Genomic DNA, 22,257 nt, shown 5'->3' with positions numbered 1-22,257 from the left:
TAATGACAGATTACTTCTTGACCCAGGGCTAGGTTTCTGGGTCTGGCCAGACTGCACTCAGCATGACTCAAGGTGGACAAAAAAGTTGTATATCACTCTGATTGTTTGGAAAATCTGTGTAAAGTTAGGAATTTAATTTAATCTTTTTGAACTCTTACTTCTGACTCAGCCGTTGAAAGTATTAAAGTTTTCACTTGTATGTCAGAAGACAAAGCACTTCTGAGAGAGCACAGAATGACAGCTACTGAACCACTTGCTGTCACAATAAAGTGTTCAGTGCATGACCCAGCCTGTCAATGCTTGATCACCAAAGCATGACCTGATCACATCCCACTGTAAGACCTCCACTGGTTTGACTGGTTCTTGCTGCAGTTTTTAACAGTATTCTCTTTACAGCTTTATCTTCTCCTTATTGAGTCAGTTCCCATTAACATACAAACAAGCCAGGTGACCAGGAAAAAAGGTAACAAATTTATGAAGCACTAAACGAATGAATATACCTGCTGTGTGAACCTCAACTTCTTCAAATAAAATGGGAACAAAGAAGAAACTTTAGGCCTCCTTGAAGTATGCTGTTAGAACAAAACCACTCCTGTACTTCCCAGCTTACACCTGACTGCACTGCCACAGCTATTGCTCAAAGGACAGAGCCAAGCCCATCACTGAATCTACAGGATTCCTTTGGTTTGATTTTGCTCAGTCTTTCACTAATAAGAAAATAACAGACATTTTTTTGTGGTATACTCTGGTGCCAAACAACATGCACTGGATAGAAAGACTTAATTTCTCCTAACTATAAAAGGAAACCAGCATTTCTCAGCATTCTTGCCTTGCCTTGGCTACAGAGAAGGAGGATGTAAGCTTTATTATTTGTGTTGCTGTTATGCCTGAGGACCTCAGCTACTGTCACGAACTCAAAGGAGAGGTTGAGCGTGAGCATGTACCAAAAAGATGATCCTCATCTTTGGAGGACCTACAATGAAAATCGAAATGAACAGGGAAATACAGACAAAAGGAGAAACTTTCAGGTCTTACTTTAAGGAAGGTAGATACTCTACCTTTATAGAGCTGTGGGTTGGGTCCAGATTTGTTTGAAAGAGGTGTGGATGCAAATTGTCGAGAGCTCTCAGGCATATCTTCTGCTGTGTTATCTACTAGATGTTGACACAAAGTATCATCTAAATAGTCATCTTCATCCTCCACTATATCACCTGAATTAAAATATTAAGTAAGAAAGAATTAGCGAGGAAATGTATTCTCGGTCTCTCTCTACTATTAGTCAATGCATTTAATATATAGGTTGGGCAAGCTTCTTGTGTAACCCATGTGTTTTATTACAGCTTGTTTCTATACAGACAACTGTACCATAACTTAGATTTGCTACCACATATTGTAACACTAAATTGATAGGACAATCTCAGCAACAGTTCTCTATCCAGGCACAAGGCAGGTCATGGCCTTAGTTACGATCCTCTTTTTAAGTATTGTGGCTTCATTCCAGATTAAGATATAACTGACACTCCTACAGTACTTTCTCTATGCAATCAAAGTCAGCAAACCAATTTCCCACAATTTCACTTAGAATCCTTCTGCTCACCTTCCGAGTCATAGTCCAAACTTGAGAAGTCAAAATTTTCTTCCAGAAGAAAGGAGTTTGCCGTGGGAGATACGGGTGCAATGCTGTCCCGTTTTCGAGCAATTTCCTCCTGAAGGCCCTTTAGCCAGTCCTTAGTCTTGGGCCGGATCTTCACTGTTCTGCCTCTAACCTAATGCAAAGAAAGAACTGTTTCCCCTTTGCCAAGCAGCTTCACAAAATGAGAACACCTGAAGAGAATAAGCAAGTGCTGCCAGTCTGTTGTACAACTGTTTCAGAAACTGATGCAACTAGCTTCATTTAGGAAGCTAAATGAAAAGGAAGCACTCTTCCTACACCCCCAACCAAGTGTTCAGGCTGTAACAATATTCTTGAAAGAAAATTAGCTTCACAGCTCAAAAGTACTGCTGCTACATTTGGGAAATACTTGGGAAATTGATGAAGCATCCAATATCATCAGAACAATACTGTCATAGTAATAATGTGGAGGCTTCCATTTTTGAGTCAGTAGCTTTAAAATACACAGGAATTTGCTACTTGCTGCCACCTGTAAGGAGATTCTCTGCTCAGATAATCCCGAATATGATGGTTGATGTATATGGAAAGTATACTATTAAACAGGTTAAGACTGCAACTGCTTATATGTGTTGCTTCATGACATTTGGGGTGAGATGTATTCAAGCCAGCAGCTTTGAAACAAAATTAATATGGAAAGTTCCTGAGTCAGGTTCCCAGCACCTTTAGACACTGCACACATGCAACTGCATTTTGGCTTGTACTGTTACTTGAGTGTTAAGTTTACAGTGCAGCCCCACAGTTTTATCAGCATAAATGAGGGGACTGATGAACTGTAGAGCATGTGTGTAGAAAGGAAGAGCAGGGGATGGGAAGGTAAATGCCTACTGCTAATGCTTAGTTTGCCATGGAGGCCAATGAATCATGTTGTTCCAGCTTGCTAGAAAGAGTTTATCTGATACACTTAAGAGTAATGAAAAGTCTCCAAACCACAATCATGAGGATGCTTTGGCAACAGCATGAAGTCACATATTATCTCAGGAGAACTGCTTCAAGTGCCAGAGCAACAGCCAAGTCCATATATTCTGCACTGGTACCAAAGGCCAAATCCTAAGGCCTCCTTAGGATCTCCAAGAAAAGTCACCTCCTGCCCTCCAAAACTGAAATACTGCATTAAAAGCCTCAGCAGCTGTGAAAGCTAAAGACTTTGTGAGCACTAAGTTTCTTTAAAATAATGCTACTTGATACAGATAGAAACTCAACTGTCTTATTCTAAGCAACCAATTTTGAGAAATTTGTTATGAAATTCCTATTAAAGGTTTGAGAGAGTCTTACTTTGACACCATCTATATCCATAACACGAAGAGCTGACTTGCTGTCTGCAAATGTCACCAGCATTTGGCCTCCACTGATCCTAGGAAAAAAGGGTAGAGGAGAAAAACCAATGCATTTTACTTCACCACTGAATAAAAAGCCTTAAAGGCAAGCATGATAGCTTTGTATAGCTATATATCTGGTTTTAGTTGTATTTTCCTCACAACACTATTTTGGGGGGAGTAACATGATCTATGAATCCCAGTTCAGCTCTTCCTCTCCCCCACCCTGCATTGTGTGACCCCAGCACCCTGCCCTTGACTGGACTGCCTGCCCAAGAAGCAAAAGTACAAACATTTCAGCAGCTGTTGACAGGTCTGACCAAGACTGATATCTGCCCTCTCTCTGTACTAACTTCCATAGCTCTCCATACCCCTCATGTATGTCATAGGTCCTCACCTCAGAGGACATGTGATGTTCCCCAAAATTGGTATACTCTCAAGGTGTGAGGAAATTAAAACCAAAACTAAACCACCAAAGCATACCCTTTTCTTGCTCCACTTCTTCACAAGCAAGGTGATGCTACTGTTCCTGCAGGGTTGCTTTTAAACCCTCAACTTATATTTCGTACTTCATAAGACCATACAAGAGGTCATCTGTTTTCTCCCTTAATAAACAGGTCTAATATAATACAAACAAGTTTCTGGTCTTGTTTCCGAGGTCAACTACCAGATCTTTTGCCTTTATTTCTCAAAACAGAAGTCTCACAGCCTTGTACAGGAGCTGTACATGCTGGAGCCCTGTACAGAATGAAATTAAACTGCTCTGCCAGAAGGTATCACATTGCACTCTACCTCTCAAATTCAGTAGGTGATGGAACTTCAAGAAGCTGTACTATTAACAACCAACCAAAATGACTCCCAAAAGAAAGGTGAGCAAGCTAGGAAATCTTAGTGAGCATGACAGTGCTGGAAGAGAGCAGCACTTCCTCAGAGGAAGTGAGGCAGGACCCTGCCAACAGAGGCAATGCATAGAAATGAGGCCTGCATGTAAAGGCGATGATTCACATCAAGGCCTCTGCTTTATGGTGCTGTACCAGATAAAATTCTCCTCCACTCAGCTGACAGAACTGTTAGACTATTTCTTTAACAGGTTGATGAGAGGTAAAAAGTATTCAAAACACTTGTATTCAATTTCTAATGAGGAATTCAGCATGCAGGAAAGGAATGCAGCATATTGCTTTCTAATAAAAAATTAGAATCTGTCAGGACAAAAAGGGAATTTCTAGCCTATGTTCTTGAATAGCTGACATGCCATTTCAGATCCCAAACTTACCTGACCAGAACAATAGTGCCATAATTCTCAAACATTTGCATAAGCTCTGTACGCAAGTCCTCAGGAAATTCATTCTTCTCTTCTGGTGTTGGTGATAGCAGATTTACCACTACTGTGGCATCCAGTGGTCCCTGGAAAGATGACACTTCCTGGAAAACACTCTCACGGGCAGCTTGATTAACTTCCTGAACTTCCACTTCTACAATAGCTAACACTGGCCTATATAAAACAAAGGAGAAATGCTTATTTAAAATTAAGATCAATATCACTCAACAGGAAATGCTTATATAAAATTAAAATCAGTATCAAGCAGCAGGACAAGTAAGCACTTAATTGTATGAAGGACAAACAGTGTATTTTTTAAACTCTATACAACTATGACCATTAACTCCATGACGTTACATCTCATCGCAGATGTTTAATTAAGCCTGCTATGCCTTAGAAGGAAGTGATCATTATGTATGACCTCCTCAGAAAGAGAAGCGGAACAGATTACTTAAGGTCTCACTGCAAAAGAGCACTGTGGTTGGCAATACAACCCAGAAATTCAGAGTCCGGTGGGTTGTTTCATTTTTCCTGCAGCGGAATCGTGCCTTGAGCACTGTTAAATATATTTACCAGTCCTGAATTAGCTGAATGTAACAGTAAGGACTGTAAAGGAATTCAAATAACAGTTGTGTGTAGCACTTCTGGCAAACCTGATATTTCACTCATTATCAAACAATTGTGTTCCCAAACATCTATAGATAAGGAAGGCAATATATTATTTTCTCTTAGACAAGGCCACATAAAGATGCCTTCTTCCAAAAACAGGACAAAGTACTCTAAGTGTATAATCTGGTTATGTAGCAAACATATGTCAATCCATCACATTATAAGCAGCCAACATTGCAAACTTACTTCTTCAGCCTTTTTACAAATCACCTCTCTGTGTGTTAGATCTAAATAAAACTGAGAAAGCTCTCTGAAAGAGTAAAGCTTCCATCTCAGTGGATGCAATCCACATTCTCAGATTGCCACCTGCACATACACAGAGAGCAGCAAGTGGAATTGCTGCCTCCTACTTGCTCTAGATTAAAAATATGCATTACCAGAACATGTGAAAGCAACAACAGCAGAGCCCAAAAGACATACTAAAGGGGGGGGAAGCATAGAAATAGTTAAGTATTTCTACATGCACTGTGAATCATAATCCATTTCCATATGTCACAAGCCCTTTTTCCAGCACAAACCTTGGGAAAGCAAACCTGCTGACTGTAATTAAAAAACAGTTTCTGCAGTCAAGTTTGCTGAAATAGAAAACCAATGATGTACAACAGTCATGTTTCACCAATTGCATCCTCAGGGTCCTTTATAATGAGTGCAGCAGTTCCATTGTGCTTTGTGGAAGACAGCAATGTCAAAGCCTTGACACAGAGAAATTGATTGCAAGAGCCACGTTCTTGCATTGCTGGAGGAATAAAGAACAGCTCTTGCATGCAGAAGCACTGTGAGAAGCACAGAGCCAGCTACTGTGGGTCACTGAGCGCTGCTACGAGGAAAAATACTGTAGCACTTCCATAGGGCATGCAAAGGGTGAGACAAAGATTATTCCAAATCCAAGGGACTTTTCAGGGTGTAAATTTATTACAGAATTTGTTTGAGGGAAGTGAAGCAGTGAACAAGTTTAACAAAGGTCATTCATATCCCTAAAGACAAGTTAATGATATGGACCAACCAGGGGCACTGGTCTTTATTTTTAACTGCTTCTCCCATCTCCATTTCTAAGGGTAGCCCAGAAGCCCAACACTTCACTACTCTGAAATGGTCATGCCTAGCCCTGTGCATATGGCTTACATCTCTTCAGGCCACACTGTCCCAGCCTCGTCCTCTGCCATGGCAAGCTGAGCGGAAGCCCATCAGAGCAGCTTGTTTTGCTATTGGAGCTTTCCAAAACCAAGCAACAGAAAGCCCTCAGCTTTCTCTATCTGTTGCTACAGCTTATCCAATCCTTGCTGACATCACAGTGCAGCAGAAGTCTACACAAGACCATAGATACTTTCCCCCTGGTATAAAACATACCATGAGGGGAAAAAAAAACCTCCAAATGGATAATAAACGCAGAATAAGAGTGTAATTCCTGTTACAACAATGTATGTATTACAACCATAATACAACAATTATGACATTATGAATGCTTCATAATTCAATATGACACATTCTACCTAGTGCCTTTCTTTCATTATTTGCTTAGGACTTTACCTGTGGTCAGATGCTTGAAGCTCGGCTCTCCCATAGTACATCAAGGCTCCAGGTGTCCAGGTGTGCCTGACTTTAGTTTCAGCATTCAGATCACTGTCTAGAAGATTGATCTCTCCAGCTGTGCAGCACAAAACATGATTTAAAACTCACTCAAAACTAGCTGTACTAACAGTTAAGAGTTATTCTATTAGGATGCACTTTACAGACCGTAGTAGTAGGAGGTGGGGTATTTTTGTTCTTGTATCCTGAAATATTTACCAGCTAGGGACTGGGGCAAAAATACAGAAAGGACAGGGAGTGCAACAGAGACAGCTGATCACTAGAAAAAGACACCTGTAAAATGTTTAGCTTGAATGTCACCCAGTCAACTGCCTGTACAATCTGGGTTGACATTGTCATGCTAGGATTTTGGCTCCTGCCCCATTATGGAGCATACAAACAGACACTGTACCTGAAAAACACGCTGTAAATCTGAATACACAGGGATTGGAGAAATAATGCGCAAGATATGGGAGAAAGCAAACCTATGCAAATCTAACCTCTGAATACTTCTTTTGCAATGCATGAAGGTGACAAAGTGCTCTAGACATTATGCCAGAGTATTATACTGCTGTGAATAACAGGAAGGTTCTAGGTCACTGTTTAGGCTAATGGACAACTCCATTTCTTTTCTCTGGAGTTGAAAATGAGTTAATATGGAATATCATGTTCATGCCTAAACACTTGTACTGTGGGTACACTTTCTTCTCAGAAGGCAAATAATCCTCTAGCCTGTAACAGCAAAAGAAAGGCAAAAGAACCGGAGCCAAGAGGCAGAAAAGCCTTGGCACTAGCAGTAAAGGAGAGGAACTCTGGTAGTGAAATAATTAGAAAAGCTTTGAAGGGGTGGGAAGGTGGATGAACAGACAAGGGGTCAGGTATATACCTATGTGAGCTAGCTGTGGGAGGCCTACAAGCTCTAAAGACAGGAACCTGCTTTGGCTAGATAGGTCCTACATTCTGTGTGTACTCCATCAACTAAATTCTTGCCAGAGGCAAGATTTGCTATGCAAAATAAGGAATATGCTGAAAGGTCTTCCTTCTCCTAAACTGAAAACAGCCAGCACAAGAGGGCTTTTTTAACTTCCTTATTGTATCTCACACAGTTTTTCTTTCCCAGATTACATCTCCTTCAATGGTTTAAGCTCCTCATTTTACATTATTTTTCATTCCTTTAATAAGAGCATATAACTCTGTATCACACTGACACATACTCTTTGAATGCGCTAGTTTTGCTTTTTACCTTTTACCATCAGTGTACTCATGGTATGAGCTGGATTCCAAGCAGTAGTTCCCAGGCATGTGAAAAAGCAAATCTGCAGGCACAAACTAAACTACTTCTCCAGCAATTACACTTTAAATCTGATTTTGTTCAGATTTTATACACACCAGGGGATGTACCTACAGACTGAAAGAACGGTTATGAAAACTGTCCCTGGACACACAAAGAAATATTTTTTATTTTGTTCGTGTAACTCATGAATAACAAGTGAAAAGAGCCCTTCTGCTGTGCTGGCCACTCATGATCAGAAAGTACTTTACAAACACTAATTAATGGAATCACCCCCGATTCCAGAAGCTAGCAAAAATATTCCTAAGAATTACTATGGCAGAAGAAATTACAGAAAAGTGCTTATACATCTGCTGAGGACAACAGTGGCAACAACCTAGCCATTAGAACATGGGAACTTTACGTGGACTAACGATTCTGTTGAAAAAAAACCAGAATAATTTCTAGATTGCTATAGCTGGATTATTTTCCGTTCCCGAGAGAACTCCCAGCACCTTTTAATTCTCTAGCATGAGCCCTTTGTTCACATGAAGAAATGGCTCTTTCTAGCCCTACAAGTTATTCCAGTGAAGCTGAAAGAATATCTGCTAGAGTAAAGCTACCGCAATTTGACAAAGCCTACAGGACACATCTAAAGACAACCGACAGCCCAGAACTCACTAACTCACTTCTTCACCATACACTAGATTAAATTCCCTTATGTCCAGAACTCAGTAACTCACTTCCTCACCATTCACCCTTATGTGGATTCTGGATGAAATCTAAAACAACTTTCAGATAAAGGAGGAGGAAGGATCTTACGCACCTGTTTTTTCAAAAGGCAGTTTCTTTCTCCACCAAAGCACTCTGTCAGTCCAGGCTGGGGTTCTGCACTTATCACTTGTATCATAAGCCTCTGAGCCAACGTCGTATTTATATGTTGGTCCAAAATTAATAGTCCCTTCATGGAAGTCTTTAAAAATCTATGAAGACAAATACCATCTCTTTGATCAAATCACAGATGAGGTAGGTGCCATTGTCATGCATCTGCTTCCTTGCAAACAAACAACATTCTGATTTTTAAACAAATTAGTACTTTCATGTACCACAAACAAGGGTCTGAAAATGCAACTTTTTTACTCTCTCAAGGAACCAGACCAAACCAAAATACAGGTATTCAAGGAAAGGAGACACACTGCCTTACTTTTCCACTGGATTTTTGCTGTTGTAGTTGATCAAATTCCAAAAGTGTCTTCCAATCTTGACGTTTGAGAAAATAAAACACTTCCTCATATGTCAGATCGATGCGATAGTTAAAATCACCACACCAGAAGACATAGTCATGTGAGAACATGCTCTGCCCCTAGTTTGGAGGTACAGAATACTGTTAATGTTAAATCACATTAATGAAAACACATTTTAAATGCACTGAAATGTAGAACCCAGTTTCTCTGAATTACTAAATACTGGACCTACTTGCCACATTCTATTTGTTAAAATCCACCTTGTGCTAAAATGGAACAGTTCCTTCACTGTCTTTTGCATCCAGCTGAGCTGAATTTGTAAACAAGAGTTTCAGGCTCTGACCCCTGTTTCCTGAAGGTATGTCTAAGCCAGGATCCCTGCTTTATATTCACAATTTGGCTATCATGAATATTAAAAACATACGCTTGTTTCCCTAACACATTTCACCCACATATGTTTACATATTCTAAATATAGCACAAAATGTGCTTCTGCTACCAAGGAATATTCAATGACATAGGCTCTGAGTAAGAACAAGCTCCAAATTTGATCTTATGTGCCTGTTGTAGTTTGGTAAATATATTGAAATAAAACGTCAATGAAAATTCACTCCAGTTCTAAATTTTACATCCCATCCTCTAACCAGTCTTTCTGGTTTTTTTTTCCTTCTTCCTCCTTCCTTTCCTTTAAGCTATAAACCTCTAATACCCAGAGATTTGTAAAGAAATCATACCAGAGCTGTGGCTGTCACAGCACTAGAGGGCACTCTTTCTATGCATTGCAAACAGAGGTACATTTAGCCATTGCAAATGTAAAGGACATAAAATAGCTAATGAGGTATTAGAAGGAAAAAACTACCATGAGCACAACTTTATGGCCATTTGGAACAGATATTCTATGCAGGACGTCCAGACTTTCAGTGTTAGTTCTTACATAAAACAACTTATTGATACGCTGCATGTGCCAAGCCTCTAAACCTTGCAAACAACAGGAAGTTAAAATTTTATGCTTTGCAACCTAAATGCAATCTTTTGCTGACAAACCAGAATACACAAGCTGGTCCATTCCCTCCTTGGTTTAGGACCTCTCCAGGGAGGTCTGAGAAATAAAATATTGTGGAAATTAAAGCAACCAACATCGAAGGCAGCAAAGGAGAACTGCTACTAAATCTCATGAGTCATCTACTGGCCTGAGGAGACAAGTGTGAAATAAAACACTAGGATGATTGATTTGACACAATTTAGGGAAAAAGTTATTCATACACATACAATAGTGCAGCTAGAGCAGCTAAGCCTACTTGCCACGCACTGAGGAAAGCCAAACAGCCTTCCTTGGAAGTGACACATTTGTAAGCACAAAGTGAAGGGAACAGAAAGTACCGTGTCAATGGCCGACAACTGGTATGTCATACGCGAGCAGGAGCAGCTAAAGCACTCGTGTTCTGAGTGGCATGGATGGTCTTTTAGGTACTGTTACTAACTAGTGCCAGCAAGTGCTATTGATATTATGCTCTCTAGCCAGACACCTAGATCTTATCCATGAGGCCCTACAGATTTGTCAGTTAAGTTGCACCTTTGTGAATGATAAACTTCAAAACCGTTCAAATGCAAGGACTTTTCAAGCACTGCAGCAACTACATTTTTTGAAAGGGGTAGAACATTTGTAAAGTGAGTGCTATGCTGGGTGTTATCTGGTCTCTTGTGAAATGTTTTACCATTGTCCTACAAGCCCATTCTCCATAGCACTGAGATGACTTCCTTGATATGACCTGTCATCAAAGACAGCCTGAGATCAGCTTTCATAATGCAAAGATACAGCCTTTATCTCAATTTTTTTTTAGCATACATGCACATACACTTACCATTGGAAAGCTGAGTTTCTGTGTGATTTCTTTATAATCTTCATTTCTTTCTTTCACCTGAGTCTGCCCAGCAGTTAAGTGACTGCATATAAAGCAGAAACTAGTACTATAGAACTGAAAACGAATGCTCACTGCCCCTTTATTTCCAGCTTTTCCTCCCATTCCTGTCTTCACAGTGTCTATTGCTACATCCCTATATTAAAAAAAAAGTAAAAATAGAAAGACAAGAGAGTAAAGCGCTGCAGGGACAAACATTCAATCAGGTTTGCCTGCAACATAAAGGAAAAGCCAGTTTAGAATGCCATGTCTTCTCCCCTCCAGAAAACTTGTTGTCTTAGGCTCATCTTTTGGTTTATGATGCTCACATACTTGTGTTTCAAAGTAAATATAATACAACAGCAGAGAAATAAAACTATTTGAATGTATTTCCCTCCTCTATCTCTTCCAAACAGATGAGCAAGACACTATTTCCGAAATATTGGGAATTTCTACAAAACATATTTTTCAAGTTTAAATCTACTATGATCTTTAAAATACAGACAATAACTAAATTTACTATTACATTTCCTTTTGGTTTTGAACATACAGCAATCTGTTTTTCAGGCAGTTAACAATTTCATTAGTGTTACCACATGTTAAAAGCCAACTTCGAAGTTGGTGCCAGATTTTTCAGTCAATTAAAGATCATAACCCATAATTTGTTAAATCAGATGCAATAAAATCAGTGATTATTGGATACAACTATTTACACCTAACTCCTAAAATGAGTTCTGTACTGATGACAAATTGCTTAGGGTCTTTATGTTCTTAATTACATGGCATTTCAGTGTCATGATTAGCATACACTTCACTACAGAAAAATGACTTGGCAAAGCAGACCACCTGCTTGCAGGATATTTTCTCCCAGATGGCCACTCTACTCTGAGAATAAAGCATGCCTCTCTGATCAGGTAAGTAAATGACGAGATCATTGCTGTAACCAACCCCAGCACCACACATGCCCTTCCTAGTGAGAAAATGTTACTTTCTAGACATAAGTCAAGCAGATCTGGACTAGAATATTACTTGCTAAAGTAAGAGGCAGGTGGACTAAGTTTTATTTCAGTTACTGTCAGGCATTCATGATTTGAATGATGTAAGACACTACAGCTCTCTTACCTCCCTTCTTGATTTTCTTCTATCCCCACCTTTCTATCTTTTTTCCTCCCTCTTTTTCTCTCTTTTCATGACTGCAGAAAACTACCAGAAGACACCCTTAGGTAAGCAAAAAAGCTTAAGCTTTTTTTTTTTTTTCTGTAAGCACAGAAGCCTTCTTTTGCACTTCTGATAATTTTTGTTTTCCTTTTCTGGGCATGGGAAAAAACTACACAAGCATACAGGCTAGGTTTGATTACACTCACATAACACATAGCAGCACATCAGCATTAACTCATGAAATTTGATTAGCAACATCAAACCCTTCCCTCTTCCTCTGGAATTTCAAAGGATTACATCCAGTTTGACAGCTGCAGCAGAGCCACTGTGCTGTTTTGCTTCTGATTTCCATTTAAGTTAAGCACTTCCTGCTGGATTACTCAAATTTCTTCTAAGCCAGGTGAAAAGTCAAAAACTGGCAGACACAATTCTCCTCTGGACTGCTTCATGACAGCAGAAACATGTAATTTTTTAAAATCATGCTGAAGAAAGATTACTGGGAAGGCAGCAATGCAAGACCACCACAGTTACCTGGATTGCATTACTCTGCTTAGCCTACAGCACTTGATGTTGAACAAGCTCTGCACTGATCTTCTCAGTGGATAAGAGATCAGAAGGAAGAAAGAGGCAGCTTTTGATATTTTGATCACAAAATGCAGTGGCCTATCAGTGCCCTAATATGGGGTATATGGCACTTATTGGACCACTCTAGACTTCAAGGTCAGACAGATGCCCAAAGGTAGTTTTGACTAATTACTTATTTCCTACCTATTTATGCTCACCCTGCACAATTCTTGACCACTGCATTTTAATGCGGATATTCCCTGTGGCTTGGTAATCTTCTAGGGGGAAGAGGAGTTTGGTCAGTCTCCAGGGACATTGGTACTAGCAAGCTGAGGAAACACAGCTCTGAACCCTCCAGACTAGGCACATGGTTCCGGTTCTTGTAACATCTGGGAGAGATAAACATTTAATGGGCCCTAAAAGCTCTTGATTCTATAAAATGTCACATGGCAAAATAGCTCTCTTTCCCTCACTTCCCTTTCCACATTTTCCACCATTCTTTTCAGGTCTGGAACTAGTCCTGTAAAACATGTCCTTCAGGAAGAGGCGCTTGCCTTCATTTGAACTCTTGGACTTACTAGCTCAGGTTATTCCCTTTCCAGAAAGACAGCACCTAAACAAGGTGCTACACCATGATTGTCCAAGCATGCCCGGCTTCTCAGCTCAACCGGAGGAAGATATTGGGGCTGCCTGGCCTTTGTGCTACCCAGCAGGATGGACTCCAGCCTACAGCTGCCGGGAAACATGTCTGTCTCCCACACTGAACAGAGACCAGAAACCAGTTTTGCACAGACCCCACCAAGCTGAAAAACCAGCCCCACCCTTTGTTGGCTATGTTCCAACAACAGATGTTACTGAAAACACAGGTTGGGTGGGGTGGTTGGGTTTTCTTGTTTTGTTTTTTACCTGATGAAGGGGACATGGTATGGTCGTACAAAGATGAAAAGACAAACACCAACAAGCTGTGCTGATGTCAGCTGAATGTAGCGATGAGTCCTGGAAATTGCTTTTTGAAGCTGCTCTCCCCACATTTTTCTATTTGTTGTACTGGAACAAACATAAAATCATTTAATGGAATCAAAAGAAACCACATGCAGTCAATAAAATGAGCAGATTAACTGTGCCTCAGCTTTACAGACATCCATTAGGCTGTGGAACTGGAAGTGCTGTAGGATGGATGCATGGCAGAATCAGATTAATACCTCCTTGTGAGCCAGTCCAGAGTTAGCAGGGTCAGTGAGCCCAGGCACAGCACACAGAAACAGTTATCCTACTTCTGGACATGAGAGGCTTTTTGTCTACTATGCTTAGAAAGATCCATGCTCACATGATGTTTGATATCCCTATTCACTGGGGATAACTGGAAGCAGATTGTAGTAATCATAGCCATAAAAACAAAAATACATGTCATTCTCATGAATTGTAAGATTTCTTGTGGTCACAGAGAAAAGGAGATCTTCCCTGACTGGGAGATGACTGTAGCTGTAACTTGCCATTCCCAAAACAGAGAACTAACTGGTCAGCCTGATGGATCCACATTGGAAAATTCTTCCAACCCCAATCCAGATTCAAAAGGACCAGTATACACAACAGCCTCCTGTGCATGCTGACATGCCAAGCTCAGGCTTTGCCTTTAACTCCTTCTCTAGCCATAATTTTCATAAACACAATTAGCCACAGAAACATTAATTAATTTTAAAATTCCCACAAGAATGCCAATTATGTTTGTAGTCACTGAGGACATTTTTCCAACATCAGACAGGGATTTAAGGACAAGCATTAAATCAGTGTTAACCATCAGAATTCTTCTCTGCCAATGTTGATTTAAGAGACTTAGAAACATATATTCCACTGTACAGAAGTTCACAGAAAAACAGCACTTCAAACACCTTCCCAGTGCCATTTGTTAATGGCAAACATATTTCCAGCTATGATTACAAGCAACAGGCTTGGAAGAAAGTATTCTGTACATCTGACCATAAAAAAGAACAACTGTGGAGGCTTTTGTTTGGCTGGTTCCTCTGGGGGAGCAGAATGCATTTGGATTGTGATGGTGGGTTTTTTGTTGTTGTTGTTTTGTATTGAGTTGTGGTTTGAGGGTTTATTTTGTTGGTCATTTGGGTTTTTGTGGTTTTTTTTTTTTTTTTTTTTGGGGGGGGGGGGGGGGGGGGGGGGGGGGGGGCGGGGTTGCCTCTGTGTGTTTTGTTGATGGCTTTTCTCTTCTTTGTTGTTGTTTTGTTTTTACCTACCTGGCATTCACAATATTCCCTGCATTTAATTCAACCATCTCTTCAAACCCCACTGCAAATATATCAGGAGGGAAGTTATCATCTGTTGGCAAAAAAAGGAAAAGTCATGCAAGAATTACTATTTTGTTATTTCTTCTAACAACTTGTATTCTGATTTGTTAGAGATCACTCCTGTAGTTCTAGCTTGTGTAACCCCTGCCAAGATATACATATTCATAATTCCTTTAATCTAATCTCACAAAACAACCCCTGCAGTTCCTCTGAATTTTTTTCCTGCTTTTCTCTCACCAGTTGGTCTCCATCTCTCTTGCAGGAAGCAGTTCACTATAGAGCATTTTACTATAGCTGTGTTAAGATGAGAAAATATTCAATGCTCTCTCTCCCTCACCCTACTCATCACTAAAGCCACATCATCTCACTACCCACCATCTTTCATTCACTTGCCATTTTACTCAACATGCTTTTAGTTTTCCACACCAATCCTATGGAACTGCACTTACTGGCCAGACACCAGTATGTCATTTCCATGTCAATGCCTTTAGTAAATTTATCTACCAGTTTAAGGAAGACTTTGAAGATTATTCTTCTTTTTTTTCTGAGATCTTCTTAGATGATCACCCATACCTAAGGTTGGGTTAGATCACTCCAGAGCACAGTGACCCTTTCTTCCCTGGCCTAGGCCTGTGGATAATACACTTGTAAAACACCAAAGATCAAATGCTCTCATATTGTGCAGTATATCAGTCGACCCATCAGGTCTGTCCACTGCCTAAAGGGATTATAATTTTTTTTTTTTGAACTGTCATATGGCCAAGGTAACAGCAACTTAATTCAACATGAAGACCTAAACAGCAGACAACCATAAGAGCCTGAATCAGATATGCCCCAGAAAACATGAATAGAAAAAGAAGTAAAATATGCAGCAACTCTCTGTAGGCACAAGGGTGAAACTAGCACATGACAGCTAGTCTCGTTTACTGGCTTAACACGACAGGCACTGTCACATGTGCATTTCTCATTAATAATTTTGGACATTTGTCTTTGAACACTTACCCATTTGTGTAGGCACTGCATTAACATTACCATGAACACAGACATTTGCATGGTCACACCCTAGCTCTGTTCACATTAGTCAGCTCTCTTCCTGAAGCTGCTTATACCTATCACATTATGACTGCATGTACCATGCAGTCCTGCTTCTCCAGTTGTCTCAGGGGAAGGCCTGGCAAGGCTAGCACATGACAAGCACTCAAGAGATTTTAATATCACAAACACAGCCATGCACTAACACATCTCAGTTGTTCCTGAAACAGACTGGACCAATCACCCACCTAAGATGCTCAGAGTAGAGTGGTCTGCACCTAGTCACGTATCCATGTACCTAAGCACTGGGGGTTCAAACAAGACAACTTGTGCAAGTAGCCAAAGATTTGGGGAATGAATTCCTGAGCTTCAAGTTTAGGCACAGGACTACTCCTTTGATGCCTGCAGGAAGCTAAGTGTTCCACTGTAACAACAAAAGCACAGGTTTTGCCATAGTTTTGTAACCACTCAATTTTTAAATGGCAGAACATTCACTTTTCATTTTCCTTAATAAAATCTGTAGATCAATTGCAATATCTGACTTTGTTCTGCAAGTAAGAAACTCAGCAGCCAATTTAAACAAGCCACAAGTATAAGAGCTTTCTATACTGAAAAGAAAATGAAATTGCCTTCAAAAAATAAATCTTTTTGTCTGAAGGCTTTGATAATAACATTTCCAGACAATCTCAGAGTTCAGATTGTACAGGTATGTTTAGCTCCAGATAAAAACCAAGTAGACATTCTGAGGGCATGTAAGAATGTAGTTCCCACTTACAATGAAGAACAAAGAACAGAATATGGAAGAAGAAAATGAAATATGGAATGCAGAATAAGCAGATACACCCCATCGTAGCATGAAAAGTTCAAAACAGTCACATGGTATAAACTGAGGAGGTGGTCTGAGTGTCAGAAACTCTTCAGACATGATTCTACTGCTGCAGGAAGGCAGCACAAGCCCACACCCCTAAGAACTGACAGAAAAATGCCATCCAAGATGCACTGCCTTTGGAAAGAACAGCTGGTCAAGTCGTGTGTCCCAATTCACTGTCTCCAGAGATGCCAGCAAATGTTGCTTACATATTTTGACTGTGAAGTATTACCCTGAAATTCAGAAACTCCAGAGAGCTTGGGAGAATCCAGCAGCCAGTCTGTCAGCTCACTGGTACCAAGGATGTTGCTTCGAAACTGCTTCCCCCCATTCACATTCCAGGTCCCTGTGGCAACACGAACACGCTTGAAGCTTGTGAATTCAAACTGACGCTCTGACATGGCCTTCAAAATACTTGGAGTTACTGATAAAAGAGAGGAAAGAGAAAGAGGGTGTGTAAAAGCATGTGCTGTAAAAGGACAGAAAGCATACAAACAGAAACAACACAGAAACAACAGCCAGTGTGAAATAATGACATTAATCTAGCAGCAACAACACAAAAGCTAAGGAATAACTCCAATGGTGATGGCATGAACTACAAGATAGCTGGAGTTGACACCAACAGTTTCTCTTCCAGAAACCAGGCACTCTTTGAAAGCCTTTGAAGGGCCATTCACTCAGTTTCAGCATACATTTTTCTGCACTTCTTCAAGTAATAAGCAAACAAATTATTTTTGCTCCTTTAACCTTTTCAGTCTAGCCTACAGTGATGTTGTGGTTTAACCCCGGCTGGCAACTAAGCACCACACAGTCATTTTCTCTCCTCCCTCCCTCACAGCAGGATGGGGGAAAGAGGTGAAAAAGTAAGAAAACTTGTGGGTCGAGATAAAGACAGTTTAATGGGACAGAAAAGGAAGAAAATAATTAAGGTGATAATAGTAATAACAATAATAAAAATTTGAATATACAAAAGAAGTTATGCACAATGCTCACCACTGATGCCCAGTCAGTTCCCGAGCAGCAGCCCCTGGCCAGCTTTCCCCCCAGTTTATATACTGAGCATGATGTCATACATTATGGAATATCCTTTGGTCAGTTGTGATCAGCTGTCCTGGCTGTGTCCCCTCCCAGCTTCTTGTGCCCCTCCAGCCTTCTTGCTGGCAGGGCAGTATAAGAAGCTGAAAAGTCCTTGACTTAGTATCAGCACTACTTAGCAACAACTTAAAAACATTTGTGTGTCATCAACATTATTCTCATACTAAATCCAAAACACAACACTGTACTAGCTACTAGGAAGATAATTAACTCTATCCTAGCCAAAAATAGGACAAGTAATCAAGCATGTCACGTTATGAATTAAACTGAAGTCCTAAAAAGTTTAGGGTGTGAAGGGAAATGCAGAGACCAGGGTCTTACACGAGTCCAAATCTAGCACTGTTGTGGCTCTCTAGCCTGGTCAGAACTCCTCACAGGAAACTGCTATAATTCACTTATTTTTGGTGAGCACAGAAAATTAGCAGTGCGCTTCTTTTGAGCGACTGAGGTAACCTTAATCTTTAACTATCTGATTTGCATTGGCAGTCAGGCATGGAGAAGCTATCTATAATCTTCCTTGTGGTCCGTATCAGTGAACAGCCCCAGGATTGAAGTGGTGCTGAATGCTTCAAGTCTATCCTACTAATATCTGGTAGCTCTTTAAAGCAAACTGACCACCTGATACTGCTTGTGGGTGCAATTATCCTACATTTTGCAAACAAGTATTTTCTCAGAGAGACATAAGGTGCTTTACCCTAGACGGGTGCAAACCAATACGTGTATGTTGTGGACTATCGGGCTCTGGAGTAAAGCAGGGGATGAACCAACATATCAATGTAATTGTGCTTTTAAAGATCCAAATGCTAAAAGCATGCGCAAACCACAGGCCAAAAGTAAGGAGATAAAAGGTCTGAGCTCAAGAGACATCCTCAAGACAAACTTAGGACCAGGCTGGGAATACAGCCCTAAAATCTTTCCCTCTGGTCCAACTTCTCTAAACTGTCAGAGGAGATCACCATCAAAGAGCAGACATACTTAGAAGTCCAAAACAAAATATGAGAAATAAGCTTAGTGGAATTAAAACACACGGAGCTGTGCTAGGGTCACTTGAAAGCATGGCTTTAAACAATAGATTTGTGCAAAAGTAGCTTGCTTATTGATTTTTTCAAAAGGGTGCAACTGATTATATCTGACAGCTAAAAAGACACAGAAGAAAAGCAAAGGATTTACACCAGCCTCACCCAGCAGTGCAGTGTGGTCCATGAGCATCTTGCCTTTGTCTGCATACTCCTCACTGAAGAAGTCACCCATGAGCAGCAACTTTATGGCTTCCTGCTTTACTGCATCAGAGAAATTTGACTGAATAGTGCGAGACACAGAGCGGGCACCATCCTTGAGCTTCCCAACCTGCATTGAACAGGAATCATTAGTGACCGAATGTCATCACTCAGACACCAAAGAGTAAATCAGACATCTTTCTTTATTTGTGAATAAACAGTTTTGCTGTTTTTTTTACCTTGTTCTTCCCCTCAAGGGCACGACTGCCTGTTGATACTCTGCTCAGATTATGACCGTTAAGAGTCCACATTACTTTGTAGGATTCCAAAAAGCGCTCAATTACAGATTTAGAGTTCAATCCAAGGCTCTCTAACTGAGCAAGGAGGATCTGGATTAGGTGTAGAAGGAGAAAAAACAACAGTGACATTGTTCTTAAATGTGTTTTTGCTTTTTATCCTCAGTTTAAGTATTCCAGCCAGTACCATTCTTTATCACAGTACGGGCAAAACAGACTTGTATAAATGAGGCTCATGTCCTCTTTCTTGTCTTTGCCATGGAACAGACCAGGTATGCAGTACATGTTTCCACAAAAGGTCCCCTGACAAACTCACCTCCAGTGCAATGAAGGACTGAACACTATTAGTACGATCCAGGCAGTCCAAGCAATTAATTCGAAAAGTACCTGTCTGCAGACTTTGGTAACCAAACACAAGAGGAGGGAGGAAAAAAAAAGATATATTTTAAAATACTATCTAATCGTAAGTTGATTGAATAAGATCATCAAATATTCAGCCTGAATATTCCCACCCACATTTTGATAATGACAATGTATTCCATTAAATTGTCTTAATTATTTGACTACATCTGCAACATTGTATTAGCAAATCCATGCACCGGTAATTTTGCAGATTCCAAACAATGGAGATGCAGTTAAGCAAACAATCTATTTAGCACCAAGACTACACTTTGTCTCAAAATCATATTTCAAGATGGTCATTTACACTCATGGTCCAAACACAGCAAGAAATCAACCAGGTGGTGCCTTGCTATGCTGGGACAGAGGGGCAGGGACACTCACCGTGGACTTACATTCTCGCCCTCTGTGAAGATTCCAAAGTCTTCCCAATGCAACTTCAGCTGAGGCCTCAGCAAATTTTCCAGTTTCTCAGTTTTCCCACCTTTTGCAAACTTGTAGTCAAAGTTTATCATAGGAGTGTCTGCCGCATGGGAAGAGGCCCATAGCAGTTTCTGTTTAGACAGAGAAAGGAGGAAACCAAATTCTGCTGAAACCACACTGTAGGGATTGATACCAGTGTGCTTTTATCACTACTGAGCTTACTTTTTATCATGTTTTTAATACTGAGAATTTCGTTGGGAATTTTGAAAGGCCAGACATGAAAAAAGCAACTGAAGTCCCCCATTTGTTTTCTTTCTAAAACTAATCTGGATTGTTAGACCCCAATTTTTCGGCAGGGGAACTCAAACTGTAACTGCAAAGTATATTTCGGAATTGCTGCTGTCTGCACCTTGGCTAGTCGTAGCCCTGCAGCAGTGAGCTGCTACCTCTGACCACAAGGGTATATGGCTCTGGGCAAGCTCAGGACCTCCAGGACCCTGATGAGAAGGTTATCCAGAGCTGCTTAAGGTAGAAGAGCATAACGGTGCATAGGTGTATTGTTTTAACCATTCCTGAAGTGCAAACACATGGGAAAACATGGCCTTAAACTTAGGTAGAGGTTGCCTAGGAAGTAAGTAAGAAAAAAATTATATCCCAGGAAACATACCACAAAAAGTGAAAGAAGAGGCACAAATAGTCTCATTATTTCATCTCGAATTTCAATGACCTCACACATATTTCTGTAATCACCACAAATTTCATTATCTGTAATAGATACAACAATAATACATCCTGCTCTCCATGACAAAGCAGAGAAAACTGTTAAACTGTTACATTAACTCTAACTATGCATGTCTTTGTCTATTCCCTTTCTTCCTGCACATTCTCATCCCAAGAGATGGATTCTTTTCTCCACTTATATTATGACACAAACTGAACAAACAATTCTGATATTACATTAAAAGTGTACAGTTGCAGCAGTTACGCCAGTATAATTATATCAAGTAAGCCATTAAGCCTTCCCTGCAGAAACAAATTTAAAGGTGTTGCATGGTTTTGGAGGGGGATGTGCAAAATCTATTTCATTACACTGTTGGTGTAATACTTGGTATCCATTTCTCTCTTGTTGACACCTCAACTTGCCTTTACAGCTGCTGAGGAGAGTATTTACCCACTGCCTTGGTGTAGATCATTGTCAGAGTATTCCTAACTCTATGCTACAGCACTGCTTTTACTGTAAATATAATTACATCTGTTACTGAGAATGATTATGGGAGGAACAGCATTACTGGGAACAGTATTGATTTTTGGTCTGGCAACAGCTGATGCTAAGTTGGTCATTTACAATTTTTCACTTGTTCCTGCTGTATAAATGAATGGTAGTGGTGACATTCTGATCAAGGGAACCCAGCAGCAGTAATTACAAGAATATTTTGAACCAACTCTGATGAAAATGACTAAGACTGCAGCAAGAGCTGGGAGAAAAGGAAGGAATACAAGCAAAGGAAGATGAAGAAACAAAGAAATAAACCAATGACATAAGAGGAGAAAGGCTTTCATTCCAAACCATTCCCCTATAAACTACTTTACTTTTAATTCAAGCCCTTTCAAATCATTTAAGTAAAAATTAACTACATAGTCTCTCCAAACATCCATTTATTAAAACATAAAGGTAAGCCCAAGAGGTGGTTGTTTTGAATGGGTACAAAATTTCAGGTTCCTGTGCTGTCAGCCTTAATTTTTTTCAGCTCACAGATTGCTTTCATAATTTTTTATTTTTTTTAAGCGGGATAAATTTTAAAATTTAAACAAAACTGGTCTTTCATTAAAATAAATGAACAAATGCAATGTATTTATTCTAGAGATGCCCTGTTTCTGACTTAACTTCTGGTTGTATGGTACTTGCCATGAACATGGTCTTAAACATCATCAGAGTTTGATAAAATATCAGCATTA

General features: G+C 40.1%; 1 protein-coding gene across 4 annotated transcripts in view; it reads right to left on the bottom strand.

The window, feature by feature from the left end:
- SYNJ2 (synaptojanin 2) overlaps positions 1-22,257 on the bottom strand; it is a 68,666-nt gene that overhangs the window by 8,805 nt on the left and 37,604 nt on the right. For all 4 annotated transcript variants that reach the window (XM_057406615.1, XM_057406626.1, XM_057406637.1 and 1 more), the window contains 15 exons: positions 20,263-20,432; positions 19,796-19,877; positions 19,423-19,572; positions 19,148-19,313; positions 17,104-17,295; positions 14,921-15,002; positions 13,578-13,718; positions 10,914-11,106; positions 9,013-9,171; positions 8,635-8,791; positions 6,500-6,617; positions 4,259-4,477; positions 2,945-3,023; positions 1,598-1,766; positions 1,059-1,211 (listed from right to left, as the gene is read on the bottom strand). In XM_057406615.1, coding sequence (XP_057262598.1) covers positions 1,059-1,211; positions 1,598-1,766; positions 2,945-3,023; positions 4,259-4,477; positions 6,500-6,617; positions 8,635-8,791; positions 9,013-9,171; positions 10,914-11,106; positions 13,578-13,718; positions 14,921-15,002; positions 17,104-17,295; positions 19,148-19,313; positions 19,423-19,572; positions 19,796-19,877; positions 20,263-20,432 — 2,230 coding nt within the window. The remainder of the gene's footprint in view (positions 1-1,058; positions 1,212-1,597; positions 1,767-2,944; positions 3,024-4,258; positions 4,478-6,499; positions 6,618-8,634; positions 8,792-9,012; positions 9,172-10,913; positions 11,107-13,577; positions 13,719-14,920; positions 15,003-17,103; positions 17,296-19,147; positions 19,314-19,422; positions 19,573-19,795; positions 19,878-20,262; positions 20,433-22,257) is intronic.

This window comes from Pezoporus wallicus, unplaced genomic scaffold (genome assembly GCF_028554395.1).
Source record: "Pezoporus wallicus isolate ANWC-B61680 ecotype Strahan unplaced genomic scaffold, APGP_CSIRO_Pwel_v1 contig_3817, whole genome shotgun sequence".
Taxonomy (NCBI): Eukaryota; Metazoa; Chordata; class Aves; order Psittaciformes; family Psittacidae; genus Pezoporus; species Pezoporus wallicus.
This window is presented reverse-complemented; position numbering and strand designations above follow the sequence as displayed.